Below are 16,625 nucleotides of genomic sequence, written 5' to 3'. Positions count from 1 at the left end.
ATCCCTTCATAAATGTTACTTTGCTCACACTCCAACAGCACGTCAAGTATTAAAAACCATTTGTCTCCATTCACTCCTATCAAACACGCTCACGCATGCCTGCTGGAAGTCCAAGCCCCTCGCACACAAAACCTCCTTTACCCCCTCCCTCCAACCCTTCCTAGGCCGACCCCTACCCCGCCTTCCTTCCACTACAGACTGATACACTCTTGAAGTCATTCTGTTTCGCTCCATTCTCTCTACATGTCCGAACCACCTCAACAACCCTTCCTCAGCCCTCTGGACAACAGTTTTGGTAATCCCGCACCTCCTCCTAACTTCCAAACTACGAATTCTCTGCATTATATTCACACCACACATTGCCCTCAGACATGACATCTCCACTGCCTCCAGCCTTCTCCTCGCTGCAACATTCATCACCCACGCTTCACACCCATATAAGAGCGTTGGTAAAACTATACTCTCATACATTCCCCTCTTTGCCTCCAAGGACAAAGTTCTTTGTCTCCACAGACTCCTAAGTGCACCACTCACTCTTTTTCCCTCATCAATTCTATGATTCACCTCATCTTTCATAGACCCATCCGCTGACACGTCCACTCCCAAATATCTGAATACGTTCACCTCCTCCATACTCTCTCCCTCCAATCTGATATTCAATCTTTCATCACCTAATCTTTTTGTTATCCTCATAACCTTACTCTTTCCTGTATTCACCTTTAATTTTCTTCTTTTGCACACCCTACCAAATTCATCCACCAATCTCTGCAACTTCTCTTCAGAATCTCCCAAGAGCACAGTGTCATCAGCAAAGAGCAGCTGTGACAACTCCCACTTTGTGTGTGATTCTTTATCTTTTAACTCCACACCTCTTGCCAAGACCCTCGCATTTACTTCTCTTACAATCCCATCTATAAATATATTAAACAACCACGGTGACATCACACATCCTTGTCTAAGGCCTACTTTTACTGGGAAAAAATTTCCTTCTTTCCTACATACTCTAACTTGAGCCTCACTATCCTCGTAAAAACTCTTCACTGCTTTCAGTAACCTACCTCCTATACCATACACTTGCAACATCTGCCACATTGCCCCCCTATCCACCCTGTCATACGCCTTTTCCAAATCCATAAATGCCACAAAGACCTCTTTAGCCTTATCTAAATACTGTTCACTTATATGTTTCACTGTAAACACCTGGTCCACACACCCCCTACCTTTCCTAAAGCCTCCTTGTTCATCTGCTATCCTATTCTCCGTCTTACTCTTAATTCTTTCAATTATAACTCTACCATACACTTTACCAGGTACACTCAACAGACTTATCCCCCTATAATTTTTGCACTCTCTTTTATCCCCTTTGCCTTTATACAAAGGAACTATGCATGCTCTCTGCCAATCCCTAGGTACCTTACCCTCTTCCATACATTTATTAAATAATTGCACCAACCACTCCAAAACTATATCCCCACCTGCTTTTAACATTTCTATCTTTATCCCATCAATCCCGGCTGCCTTACCCCCTTTCATTTTACCTACTGCCTCACGAACTTCCCCCACACTCACAACTGGCTCTTCCTCACTCCTACAAGATGTTATTCCTCCTTGCCCTATACACGAAATCACAGCTTCCCTATCTTCATCAACATTTAACAATTCCTCAAAATATTCCTTCCATCTTCCCAATACCTCTAACTCTCCATTTAATAACTCTCCTCTCCTATTTTTAACTGACAAATCCATTTGTTCTCTAGGCTTTCTTAACTTGTTAATCTCACTCCAAAACTTTTTCTTATTTTCAACAAAATTTGTTGATAACATCTCACCCACTCTCTCATTTGCTCTCTTTTTACATTGCTTCACCACTCTCTTAACTTCTCTCTTTTTCTCCATATACTCTTCCCTCCTTGCATCATTTCTACTTTGTAAAAACTTCTCATATGCTATATATATATATATATATATATATATATATATATATATATATATATATATATATATATATATATATATATATATATATATATATATATATATATATATATATATATATTTTTTCAACAAGTCGGCCGTCTCCCACCGAAGCAGGGTGACCCAAAAAAGAAAGAAAATCCCCAAAAAGAAAATACTTTCATCATTCAACACTTTCACCACACTCACACATTATCACTGTTTTTGCAGAGGTGCTCAGAATACAACAGTTTAGAAGCATATATGTATAAAGATACACAACATATCCTGGAAATGGGAAGTACAATGCCTGCACTTTAAAGGAGGGGTTTGGGATATTGGCAGTTTGGAGGGATATGCTATGTATCTTTATATGTACATGTAAATGCTTCTAAACTGTTATATTCTGAGCACCTCTGCAAAAAGAGTGATAATGTGTGAGTGTGGTGAAAGTGTTGAATGATGAAAGTATTTTCTTTTTGGGGATTTTCTTTCTTTTTTGGGTCACCCTGCCTCGGTGGGAGACAGCCTGAACATACATACATACATACATATATACATACATATACATATATATATATATATATATATATATATATATATATATATATATATATATATATATATATATATATATATATATATATATATATATATATTTATTTACTTTTTTTTTTTTTTCAACAAGTCAGCCGTCTCCCACCGAGGCAGGGTGACCCAAAAAAAAGAAAGAAAATCCCCAAAAAGAAAATACTTTCATCATTCAACACTTTCACCACACTCGCACATTATCACTCTTTTTGCAGAGGTGCTCAGAATACAACAGTTTAGAAGCATACACATATAAAGATACACAACATATCCCTCCAAACTGCCAATATCCCAAACCCCTCCTTTAAAGTGCAGGCATTGTACTTCCCATTTCCAGGACTCAAGTCCGACTATATGAAAATAACCGGTTTCCCTGAATCCCTTCACTAAATATTACCCTGCTCACACTCCAACAGATCGTTAGGTCCCAAGTACCATTCGTCTCCATTCACTCCTATCTAACACGCTCATGCACGCTTGCTGGAAGTCCAAGCCCCTTGCCCACAAAACCTCCTTTACCCCCTCTCTCCAACCCTTTTGAGGACGACCCCTACCCCGCCTTCCTTCCCCAATAGATTTATATGCTTTCCACGTCATTCTACTTTAATCCATTCTCTCTAAATGACCAAACCACCTCAACAACCCCTCTTCTGCCCTCTGACTAATACTTTTATTAACTCCACACCTTTTCCTAATTTCCACACCCGAATTTTCTGCTTAATATATACATCACACATTGCCCTTAAACAGGACATCTCCACTGCCTCCAACCGTCTCCTCGCTGCTGCATTTACCACCCAAGCTTCACACCCATATAAGAGTGTTGGTACTACTATACTTTCATACATTCCCTTCCTTGCCTCCATAGATAACGTTTTTTGACTCCACATATACCTCAACGCACCACTCACCTTTTTTCCCTCATCAATTCTATGATTAACCTCATCCTTCATAAATCAATCCGCCGACACGTCAACTCCCAAGTATCTGAAAACATTCACTTCTTCCATACTCCTCCTCCCCAATTTGATATCCAATTTTTCTTTATCTAAATCATTTGACACCCTCATCACCTTACTCTTTTCTATGTTCACTTTCAACTTTCTACCTTTACACACATTCCCAAACTCATCCACTAACCTTTGCAATTTTTCTCTAGAATCTCCCATAAGCACAGTATCATCAGCAAAAAGTAACTGTGTCAATTCCCATTTTGAATTTGATTCCCCAAAATTTAATCCCACCCCTCTCCCGAACACCCTAGCATTTACTTCCTTTACAACCCCATCTATAAATATATTAAACCACCATGGTGACATTACACATCCCTGTCTAAGACCTACTTTTACCGGGAAGTAGTCTCCCTCTCTTCTACACACCCTAACCTGAGCCTCACTATCCTCATAAAAACTCTTTACAGCATTTAATAACTTACCACCTATTCTATATACTTGCAACATCTGCCACATTGCTCCTCTATCCACTCTATCATATGCCTTTTCTAAATCCATAAATGCAATAAAAACTTCCCTACCTTTATCTAAATACTGTTCACATATATGCTTCAATGTAAACACTTGATCTACACATCCCCTACCCACTCTGAAACCTCCTTGCTCATCCGCAATCCTACATTCTGTCTTACCTCTAATTCTTTCAATTATAACCCTACCATACACTTTTCCTGGTATACTCAGTAAACTTATTTATTATTATTATCACATTGGCTGATTCCCACCAAGGCAGGGTGGCCCGAAAAAGAAAAACTTTCACCATCATTCACTCCATCACTGTCTTGCCAGAAGGGTGCTTTACACTACAGTTTTTAAACTGCAACATTAACACCCCTCCTTCAGAGTGCAGGCACTGTACTTCCCATCTCCAGGACTCAAGTCCGGCCTGCCGGCTTCCCTGAACCCCTTCATAAATGTTACTTTGCTCACACTCCAACAGCACGTCAAGTATTAAAAACCATTTGTCTCCATTCGCTCCTATCAAACACGCTCACGCATGCCTGCTGGAAGTCCAAGCCCCTCGCACACAAAACCTCCTTTACCCCCTCCCTCCAACCTTTCCTGGGCCGACCCCTACCCCGCCTTCCTTCCACTACAGACTGATACACTCTTGAAGTTATTCTGTTTCGCTCCATTCTTTCCACATGTCCGAACCACCTCAACAACCCTTCCTCAGCCCTCTGGACAACAGTTTTGGTAATCCCGCACCTCCTCCTAACTTCCAAACTACAAATTCTCTGCATTATATTCACACCACAGATTGCTCTCAGACATGACATCTCCACTGCCTCCAGCCTTCTCCTTGCTGCAACATTCATCACCCATGCTTCACACCCATATAAGAGCGTTGGTAAAACTATACTCTCATACATTCCCCTCTTTGCCTCCAAGGACAAAGTTCTTTGTCTCCACAGACTCCTAAGTGCACCACTCACTCTTTTCCCCTAATCAATTCTATGATTCACCTCATCTTTCATAGACCCATCTGCTGACATGTCCACTCCCAAATATCTAAATACATTCACCTCCTCCATACTCTCTCCCTCCAATCTGATATCCAATCTTTCATCACCTAATCTTTTTGTTATCCTCATAACCTTACTCTTTCCTCTATTCACTTTTAATTTTCTTCTTTTACATGCCCTACCAAATTCATCCACCAATCTCTGCAACTTCTCTTCAGAATCTCCCAAGAGCACAGTGTCATCAGCAAAGAGCAACTGTGACAACTCTCACTTTATGTTTGATTCTATATCTTTTAACTCCACGCCTCTTGCCAAGACCCTCGCATTTACTTCTCTTACAACCCCATCTATAAATATATTAAACAACCACGGAGACATCACACATCCTTGTCTAAGGCCTACTTTAACTGGGAAATAATCTCCCTCTTTCCTACATACTCTAACTTGAGCCTCACTATCCTCGTAAAAACTCTTCATTGCTTTTAGTAACCTACCTCCTATACCATACACCTACAACATCTGCCACATTGCCCCTCTATCCACCCTGTCATATGCCTTTTCCAAATCCATAAATGCCACAAAAACCTCTTTAGCTTTATCTAAATACTGTTCATTTATATGTTTCACTGTAAACACCTGGTCCACACACACCCCCCTACCTTTCCTAAAGCCTCCTTGTTCAGCTATCCTATTCTCCGTCTTACTTTTAATTCTTTCAATAATAACTCTACCATACACTTTATCAGGTATACTCAACAGACTTATCCCCCTATAATTTTTGCACTCTCTTTTATCCCCTTTGCCTTTATACAAAGGAACTATGCATGCTCTCTGCCAATCCCTAGGTACCTTACCCTCTTCTATACATTTATTAAATAATAGCACCAACCACTCCAAAACTATATCCCCACCTGCTTTTAACATTTCTATCTGTATCCCATCAATCCCAGCTGCTTTACCCCCTTTCATTTTACCTACTGCCTCACAAACTTCCCCCCCACTCACAACTGGCTCTTCCTCACCCCTACAAGATGTTATTCCTCCTTGCCCTCACTTGTATAGTTCATTAATTAAAATTTATGTAATTATAGTAGAACCTCCATATCCACTGATCCGGTATCTGCAGTTTTGGCTATCCACAGTTTACTGTAACCCCAAAATACTTCTTAATTTTGCATAATAATGGCCCTAAAGCACAAAGTATAGAAGCTGGCAGTTCTTCAAAGCCTATGAAGTGCTTCCCATCAGTGAAAAAGTGAAAATTCTCAAATTATTGTGCATAATTTATCAATTAACCCTTTCAGGGTCCAAGGCCCAAATCTGGAGTCCCGCACCAGTGTCCAAGAATTTTCAAAAAAAAAAATTATTTTTTCTTGTGAAATCGTAGAGAATCTTTTTGTGAAGGTAATAAAACAAAAAGTACGAAATTTGGTGGAAAATTGATGAAATTATGCTCTCGCGAATTTTGATATGTCAGCGATATTTACGAATCGGCGATTTTGCCGACTTTGACTCCCATTTTAGGCCAATTACATTATTCCAATCAACCAAATTCTTAGCTATTTCACTAGTATTACTTCTATTCTATCGATTGAGCACAAGAAATCGCCAAGTCAACTGTTTCAACTACAAAATAAAGTGATCGGAAATTGTTAATTTGGCCAATTTAACACAAAGTTCAAAATATTCCAATTTCAAAATAGGGTCCAGAATGAACAATGTAGGCATTCCTGGCACTAAACTAACATTTCCTCTGTTCATTAGTTATGTTTTGAGGCTTTACAAATAAATTCCATTTTGATTTTTTATTCACATAATGAATTTTTATTCACACCAAAAAATAGAAGATTTACTGTTATGCAATACTGTAATAACTGTACAAATATCATCACCATATTTGTGAATGTATATTAGACCCACCAGCTGACGTGTATTAGACGTGTGAGGTCGTTTGTTTACTCTTGAATATCGGCAAAAATTTAACATTTTTGCTACTTTGAGCTCAGTTTCAAGCCATTTCCAGTGCTAAAACCAATCAAAATCATCTCTATTTCTGTAATATGTCTTCCATTCTATCAAATGAGACCAAGAAATCGCAAATACAACTATAAAAAACATACGAAAAAACACTGCAAAGTTGCTGTTTTAATCGAAAAATCATGATTTCATTTTTTTTCTCTCATTATACACAGTGTGCTGCAGGATCTGTTTTATGTGGTGCACACATACCACATAGATGTATTCTCTCATATCTAGGCCCAAATGTACCACTCACAGTTTATCAGAGTGAGCTGAGCTCATGGCGTAGATCTACGGTTTGGACCCTGAACGTAAAGCCGTAGATCTACGGGACGGACCCTGAAAGGGTTAAACTTTATAATAGGTATGCAGGTAGTAGACTGGTACACAGCAATCGCCCAGGGAGGTACTACTGTCCTGCCAAGCGAGTGTAAAATGAAAGCCTGTAATTATTTTACATGATGGTAGGATTGCTGGTGTCTTTTCACTGTCTCATAAACATGCAAGATTTCTGGTATGTCTTGCTACTTTTACTTACACTTAGGTCACACTACACATACATGTACAAGCATATATATATATACACACATCCCTTTGGGTTTTCTTCTATTTTCTTACTAGTTCTTGTTCCCGTATATTTCCTCTATCTTCATGGGGAAGTGGAACAGAAGTCTTCCTCCATAAGCCATGCGTGTTGTAAGGGGCGACTAAAATGCCAGGGACAAGGGGCTAGTAACCCCTTCTCCTGTATACATTACTAAATTTAAAAGGAAAAACTTTCGTTTTTCTTGTTTTGGGCCACCCTGCCTCGGTGGGATATAGTCGGTTTGTTGAAAGAAAGAAGAAAGGAGTTATATACAGGATCTGCTACTATCTGTGGTTTCAGTATCTACGGCAGGTGCTTGAAACATATCCCCCATGGATATGGGGGTTATACTGTACAATACTCCTTAAAAGATAAAAAAAAAAAAATAAGAACAAAAATATAAAAGTATTAGAATAATGCTGTAATATTATGGGTGTGAGAAACAGACTTTAATGTGAATAAATCTAATAGTTATAATTGTAGCCATAATTTTTAAGGAGTGGACTGATAAGCCAGTGGAAGGCCTTAGTCAGATAACCAAAAGCTCCAGCTGTGGGTCATCAAATGACTAAGACCCAAGTGAGGAAACAGTTGTCCTGTTTCCTGACAAACCTTACTTAACCTAATCTAATCTAGCACAGACTTTAAATATTGCAGCAAGGAAGCTGGAGGCATTGATGGTATGTGTAGTGTGAGTACTGTGCATAAAATGTGGAGTGCAGAAATTAGGTGGTGGTATTGGAAGCTCATCATACTAAATCAGCAAATAGGAGTCATGCCCACAGGCTGGGTAAATGAAGAAAAGTAAACAAACAAAATAAGTGCAAAATTATTTTGCCATAATCTCAGGGTCACCTGTCCTAATAATAGCACACAAATCACAATAAGAAGTGTGGGATAGAGTAATGTGTTTGTGGTGCAAGACTAAAACATTGCAGGCTCAGCAAAGCAAGAGGACTGGTATGCAGCTAACACCACATTGACCGAATTAAGACCAGTGTACTCCCCATATCTCTAGTTCGGCCTCAACTGTTCATATTTCATAACACACTGTAAATTTAATACAGTACACTCAATAGCATTGATATAGATTTTTTCTCAAAATCATTCAATAACTATTTTTTTATTACTGTACCATACAGAACATGTAATTTGTAACTTTGGCATCTTATATCTATGAGAGCAAACATTTTACCAAATTGCTAAGACTTTCTTTCACAGTAACACTTCAAGGAAGAAAACTAAGTAACACCACATGAGAAATACAGTAAAAGTTAAAAAGTTCTGTGAAATCTTACCTTCCATTCCAACAAGTAGAAGGTTTGATGTGAGGGGACCCCAGTTGTGTCTCTTCTGTTGAACATTAAGCCACTGCCAATTAAACTGTAAGAAATCCATCACGATCCCTTGCCCAACTGTATTGTTGAGACCCTGTTGCAGGTATGCTCTGTTGGTGGAAGATTTATGGAATTAAAGTCAAGAGGCTTGTAAAGTGAGACCTTGAATAAAATGCTATATGTATTGGGGAACAAATCCTGCTGATGAAAATACATTATATTCTATTTAATTTTTGGAGATTACATTAAAAAAAGTACCAACTTTTTTAAATCTTTCATTAACTTCACATTCAACTTAAATGCCCTTGCAATGTGTCTTTTAAACTTCTGTACAGGACAGCACCACATATACAACATCTCTTGTCGGTAGCCCATATTTTTGTTGGCTTTTAACTGAAACATTGTTCATCATGTTCCACCTACTGGAGATTTTCGCCGGTGGGTGAAACAATAGTTCAATTAAAAACCAAAGAAAATGTGGAAGAGTGACAAAAGGTGCTGTACATGCAGGGTCCTCCTGTACTGTATTACATAATATGGGGTGGTGGAAGAATATTCAAACAGCCTCCAGGAAGTAATCTCAACATTTTTTCATGAAGCCATTTTATTTACAGTAGCTATGCAAACCACATTTCCATTAGAGGTAACCTCAATTAATAATTATGTGAATACATAAAATATAATATTTTTTTTATTCAACAGTCATCTGGCAAGGTAGGGTGACTCAAAGATGAAACACATTCACCATCATTCATTCAGTTGCTGTCTTGCTAGAAGTGTGCTGACATCACAATTTAGATTACCCTACATACTTTAAAGTGATGGCCACACCAGCATGCTGGCGCACATGTTTCACAATCCTTGGTGTCCTTAGACACTGGTAAGTTTACAGGTGACACGACTGCAAACAAACCATACCACGGAAATATAAACACTTAAGCAATCAAGTTTGTGATTTGATAAAGCCCACTGTGTGGGCGAAATGTTGTCAATAAAGGATCACATTATACTGCTTAACCCTTAAACTGTCCAAACAAATTTACATTCACATGTGTAGTGATCCAAAAGTAGATCTACGTTTTTTACATATTTTCAAATATAACAAAAAAAAAGTAGATCAAAGTTTTTTTACACGTTTTTCAAATGTAAAAAAAAAGAAAAGAAGATCTACGTTTTTTACATACTTTCAAATGTTGAAAAAACATAGATCTACGTCTGGACAGTTTAAGGGTTAAATGTTTATATTTCCATTGTGTTGGTATTTCATACCATTTATTTCCAAACATACCACGGGCGGGGCTTGAACCTGTGGTCAGAAAGCAGTAAAACTCACAGACCGACACATAAGCTACTGGGTCAGCTGGCTACAATAAGATTCATCCATATACCTAGTTGGATGAATCTTATTGTAGCCAGTTGGCCCAGTGGCTAACACATCGGTCTGGAGTTTTACGACTCTCTAACTGCGAGTTCAAGCCCCGCTGTGGTGTCTTTTTTTTTTTTTTACACTTGACAAATATATCTGGGAAGATTCTATGTGAGGCAACAGTTTCAAGGTAAGTTTCTTTATCAAGGGAACAAGACATGACAAGATACCAATATGAAATCTGGTATGACACTGCTGGAAGATGAATGTTCATGAAGCACCACAGGCTAAATTTCATTTGTAATATTATTATTATTATATTTATAGAAAAAGTTAAACCTGTAAGGGTCATTCAGCACTATACAGCAGAGGTGAAATAGGAGAGAATGTCATGCTGGGTAAAGGAAACTTTCAGAAAGAAAGGATAAAAGTATAGAACATTGACAGAACAGAAGAGAATGTTAAAAGTGGATCACAGATGATGTAGCAAATCAGAAATAGTTAAAAAACCATGGTGTCTGTATTAAACATGGAACTGCTGGAGAGGCGGAGGGCACACAGTAACCACACCAGGAATAAAAGAATAAAAATTTTATTTCTTTGCAAAGATTACAATATGGAATTACAATTTTGATTTGTCAAGTACAATGAAAGCCACTATCATGCTGGGGCATTTAGGGCAGACTAATCCTAGTACATAATAACTGAAGTCTAGAGAAGATAAGAGTGGTTAACTCTTTAATAAATCTTTATTTTATCTTAATACTAATGTGTTAGTCAAGGTGGAGGTTTATAAGAATAATAATCTTGAAGTTGCACATAATAAAAACAATATTACAATTAATGGTTCTAACAGTAATGTCATGTCTGAGGGCAATGTGTGGTGTGAATATAATGCAGAGAATTCGTAGTTTGGAAGTTAGGAGGAGGTGCGGGATTACCAAAACTGTTGTCCAGAGGGCTAAGGAAGGGTTGTTGAGGTGGTTCGGACGTGTAGAGAGAATGGAGCGAAACAGAGTGACTTCAAGAGTGTATCAGTCTGTAGTGAAAGGAAGGCGGGGTAGGGGTCGGCCTAGGAAAGGTTGGAGGGACAGGGTAAAGGAGGTTTTGTGTGCGAGGGGCTTGGACTTCCAGTAGGCATGCATGAGCGTGTTTGATAGGAGTGAATGGAGACAAATGGTTTTTAATACTTGATGTGCTGTTGGAGTGTGAGCAAAGTAACATTTATGAAGGGGTTCAGGGAAACCGGCAGGCTGGACTTGAGTCCTGGAGATGGGAAGTACAGTGCCTGCACTCTGAAGGAGGGGTGTTAATGCTGCAGTTTAAAAACTGTAGTGTAAAGCACCCTTCTGGCAAGACAGTGATGGAGTGAATGATGGTGAAAGTTTTTCTTTTTCGGGCCACCCTGCCTTGGTGGGAATCGGCCAGTGTGATAATAAAAAAATAAAACAGTAATATTTCATGGATTGGCAGATGTTTAACCTCATTAATTAAGATAAACTCAAGAGGCCAAGGTCACTATGTACACTACAGTCTCATCAAAATAAGAACGTTCTCACCTTTCATCTCCAGGCTTCCACTCTCGAAGTTTTTTTACAAATTCTGAGAATGTCATGTCTACTCTTCTAATTGGTGGAATAAAACTTATTTTGCATGGTTTAATCTTAGCTTCATCATAATACTTAAACTTATGATTTTTAGAAAGAAATACCATATAGAGCTCAGTGCCCAAGTTTTCTTCTAAATAATCTAAGTCCCATTTTAAGGCTGTTTCGCAGAGCTTGGTGTCTGTCAGGACAACTGGTTTCTGAAATAAGGAAACAGTGAAAATTTCCTGAGATGGCATTAAATTTAAATAATAAAAATGATAATATTAAAATAATAATAATATAAAGCAATAATAACAACAACTAGAGGATTCTTCCCAAAATTGCATCTACTGAAAGTCATTCAGAACTGTAGGGTAGTGCAGAAATAACGCCATAGGTAATTAAAAATATATATAAAATAAAACACAAGATGAAGTACAACAGAACACTGCATCCAGTCATTTGTCCCAGAGCTTCAGAACACAACAATTTTATCGCCTTTCAAGCAATGTGGGAAGGCGATAAAATCTTCAGGAGCTTTGAGGCGAGGTACGACTAGCATTTAAAATCTTTGTGTGAAACCCAGAGCTTTACTGTCAACCTACATTATCACAAGTTGACATGAATAGTTTATCTGTAAACACAAATTGTGTTGTTGCAGCAAGCTGATTTTCTTTAATACACGTATTGTAATGTTACAAAGTAAATTTGTTCAACCATTAATGTAATTCTGAACCTATTCTGTATATTAATAACTGAATTTTTTGGGTTATCCTAGGTAATTTACACTAAGTATGACAATTGTACTTATGTGTACCTGTATGTGTACCTAAATAAACTTACTCATACTGAGTCATGAAGGGTGTCAGTGAAGTTAAAATTTTTCAGTCAAGTGAGAGAATTGTAATTACTACCTATCCAACAACAGTTTATACACAGTTTACTGGCTCAGTTTCGAGCCTAGCCATAACCTCTTATGTAAAGTCTTGGGTATCAATTGGCTTATACAATGGACAAGTTGTAAGTTTATTCGGGTAGAGGTACACAAAAATAAAGTTACATAAATTATCATTCACAGCAGCATATGTGTACATTACCTAGGGTAACCCCAAAAAGTCAGACAAAGTGACTCATTTCCATTGAGATCCTTGCAACTCTACAGGTTAAAACAGCTAAGTAACTCAACTATGTGAAAAGCAGTTACAATGAAAGGAGATATACTAGGAATAAGGTAAATCGAATTACTTGCATTAACAACAGAGAGAGATCAGATCACAGTTATAAGTACAAGAAATCACTCTCCTTCCTGTCTATAGCTTCATTCATTCAATAACTTTTTGCTCTCTTTCTGAAATGGCTCATGCTGTGAGAGGCTTTGACATGTGCAGGCAATCCATTCCACTCCTCTATTGCTGTACAACAAAAGTTGTTTGAAGCTTGACCACTGACTGTGGGTACTACAAAGTTGTATTCCTTTCTCTTAGTACTGTAATTGTTTTGGTTCCCTGCCCTGACAAACTTGGCAGCAAGTTATTCTGGACACTGTGAGCAATTTTATAAATGTGATATAACTTCAGTTGTTTAACTCAGTCTTCAACATCCAGTTGTTTTAATTCATTGCAGCCTACTTGGTCTCTTGGACCCAGATCCAGGATATGGAAGACTCATCCATTGGTAAGGAAAAAAATAGCCTCTTATCTTATCTCTCTTAAGTAAGGTTTGTCAAGAAACAGGACAAGTGTTACCTGACGCAGGTCTTAGTCAGGTGATAACTCGCCGTTGGCGGCTGTGGTCATCTGACCAAGACCTTCCACTGGCTTACTGGTCCACTGACTTAAAAATTATGGTCACAGTTATAACTATTGTAAGATCTCTTACCTTACCCTAACCTATTATTATTATTATTATTAAAGATTAGCCGGTATTCTCCCGGCCCGGGCCTTTTCCAAGTGGTGGCCCGGCCTTGGCTCCCTCTTTAGGGAGTGTCTGAGACCTAAGTCTCCCATGGGAGGAGGCACAAGGACCTCCTCATCACCCTAACCTAGTTTAAGAGGTAAATACCAAGTTAGGTTAGGCTGGGTTTCATTTATTTTAGGGGTTTACATGGTGTATACCTGGAGAGGGTTTCGGCCCAGACTGTGACCAAGCCTTATAGTGGATCAGGGCCTGATCAACCAGGGTGTTACTGTTGAATGCACGCAACCCAAAGTACGAACCATAGCCCTGCTGGTCAGGTACTGACTTTAGGTGCCTGTCCAGTGCCTTCCTGAAGACAGCCAGGGCTGTCTTATGTATGCTGGAAGGCAGTTCAATGGTCTTGGGCCCCTGACACTTTTTGTGCTGTCTCTTATCGTGCTAGTGGCACCTCTGCTTTTCATTGGGGGGATGTTGCAGCGTCTGCCGAGTCTTTTGCTTTCATAGGGAGTGATTTTCGTGTGCAAGTTTGGTATTAATCCCTCTAGGATTTTTCAAGTGCATATAATCATGAATATCTTCCCACCTGCATTCTAGGGAGTACAGGTTGAGGAACTTCAAGTGTTCCCAGTAACTGAGGTGTTACATCACAGTTATGTGTGCCGTGAAGGTTCTCTGTACAATTTCTAGGTCAGCAATTTCACCTGCCTTGAAAGGTGCTGTTAGCGTGCAGCAATATTCCAGCCTAGATAAAACAAGTGACCTGAAGAGCGTCATTATGGGCTTGGCATCCCTAGTTTTGAAGGTTCTCATTATCCATCCTGTCATTTTTCTAGCAGATGCGATTGATACAATGTTGCGGTCTTTGAAAGTGAGATCCTCTGTCATTATCACTCCCAGGTCTTTTACATTAGTTTTTCGCTCTATTATGTAGTTGGAATTTGTTTTATACTTTGATATAGTTTTAATTTCCTCCTTTTTTCCATATTGGAGTAACTGGAATTTCTCATCATCAAACTTCATATTTTCAGCAGCCCATTTAACAATAATGAAAAAAAATAGTCTCTACATATTGGCCCAAAGTATAACCATCTCCACTGCTTAACCCATTTAATAATAGAGAATTTACATAAACTAAAATCCCTGCAATCAATATTTACTGATTATCTTCATGATGAATCTCTAAGCCCGTAGGATTCATACAGTGACTGAGGTAATGTAAATTTATTTGGGTATAGGTCCACATAAACACAATTATCATACATAATAATATGTGTAAATTACCTAGGATAACCCTAAAAAGTAAGGTGACTTATTTCCACTGGGGTCCTTGTAATATCATATTCAAATCATTATTTTTATAATCATACTTTAAGCACTAAACTCATAAGGGTCCTACAGTTCTGCCTTATTATTTAAAGCCTACCAGTAAATTACAGTAGACATAAATCATGATTATAACAATGGTTAAAAGACCTAAGTAACTCAACTCTGTGAAAGTCACTTACAATAAAATAAGACAAAATAAGAATAAGCAAACTGAGTTACAACAATTAAAAAAAAAACAGTGAAAGGTAAGATCCTTTTTTCTGCTTATTACTTGATTGTTTTGGGTAGCATTTGGTAAGTTTATTCAGGTATACACAGATACAGTTACACAGATTATCATACATAGCAGCAAATGTGTAGACAACCCAGGATAACCTAAAAAAGTAAGACAAAGAGACTTAGTACAGTATTCGCATTGGGGTCCTTTATTTATGGCCCGAGTATTTATTTATTTGGGTGAGGTTTCCCTGAATTAAGCCTCAATACCTTTCATCTCCCTTCCCCTCCCCACAGGCACTGTATAATCCTATGGGTTTAGCGCTCCCTTGTGATTATAATAATCCGGGGGTATGGTTTATTTGCAATCGTGTCATTACGATTTCTTGAGTCATGATTATAATAATGTTAACCAAATCTTAGTATTTCTTCAATATTTTGCTAGATCAACTAATGAGGCATTATCATAGTGCAGAGACACGTTTAAATAGTGAAAACAAAGGCAAATATCTGCACAATAGGAAAAAAATGTATATATAGTACTGTTATATTACTGGAGACAATTCTAGCTGGCCAGCCTTTCAAAAACTTAAAATTTACACCAAAGTCTAATTTCATATTGAAATAGTTATCAGTTTATCCTCGTATATAATTAATTTCTACATTTTTTTTTTTTGATGCCTGGTTTGTTTTAATTCGTATTTCCTGAGCAAATTCAGACATAACTGGAGTTGCCTCCATCACGTAAGACTGACCTCTTGGGCAATAAGTTGGAGTGCTCTTGGGTCATGGCATGAGAGCCGGGGTATGGGTTGGGTAGGGAAGAAATACTTTCTAATGTGAGTGTCATCCCACTGCCTGCTGCTGCTGCTGTTACTCATTGTTGATACTACTGACTGCTGCTGCTGCTGCAGTGATTATGTAGTGGGAGATGATGGTGAGCAGTGGTGCTGGTGGCTGCCTGCAACCCTCCACCACTCTACACCACCCACAGATGGTGCCACCTACACTACCATTATGGTGGTGGGGGATGGTGCCACCTACACTACCATTATGGTGGTGGGGGATGGTGCCACCTACACTACCATTATGGTGGTGGGGGATGGTGCCACCTACACTACCATTATGGTGGTGGGGGATGGTGCCACCTACACTACCATTATGGTGGTGGGGGATGGTGCCACCTACACTACCACTACGGCGGTGGTGACAACTACACTACCACTATGGTGGTGGGGGATGGTGA

At 38.6% G+C, this 16,625-nt stretch overlaps 1 protein-coding gene across 1 annotated transcript in view; it reads right to left on the bottom strand.

Moving 5' to 3' along the window:
- Positions 1–16,362, bottom strand: part of LOC128685236 (hypoxia-inducible factor 1-alpha inhibitor) — a 49,162-nt gene extending 32,800 nt beyond the window's left edge. Inside the window, exons 1-3 of the mRNA XM_070080761.1 lie at positions 16,135–16,362; positions 11,891–12,138; positions 8,927–9,075 (exon numbers count right to left, since the gene is read on the bottom strand). Of these exons, the coding sequence (XP_069936862.1) occupies positions 8,927–9,075; positions 11,891–12,138; positions 16,135–16,260 (523 nt within the window). The 5' untranslated portion in view covers positions 16,261–16,362. The remainder of the gene's footprint in view (positions 1–8,926; positions 9,076–11,890; positions 12,139–16,134) is intronic.
- Positions 16,363–16,625: the final 263 nt, after the last annotated feature.

The sequence above is a fragment of the Cherax quadricarinatus genome, unplaced genomic scaffold (assembly GCF_038502225.1).
Source record: "Cherax quadricarinatus isolate ZL_2023a unplaced genomic scaffold, ASM3850222v1 Contig918, whole genome shotgun sequence".
Lineage (NCBI taxonomy): Eukaryota > Metazoa > Arthropoda > Malacostraca > Decapoda > Parastacidae > Cherax > Cherax quadricarinatus.
Note: the sequence above shows the minus strand (reverse complement) of the source record. Positions and strands in the feature narration are given on the sequence as shown.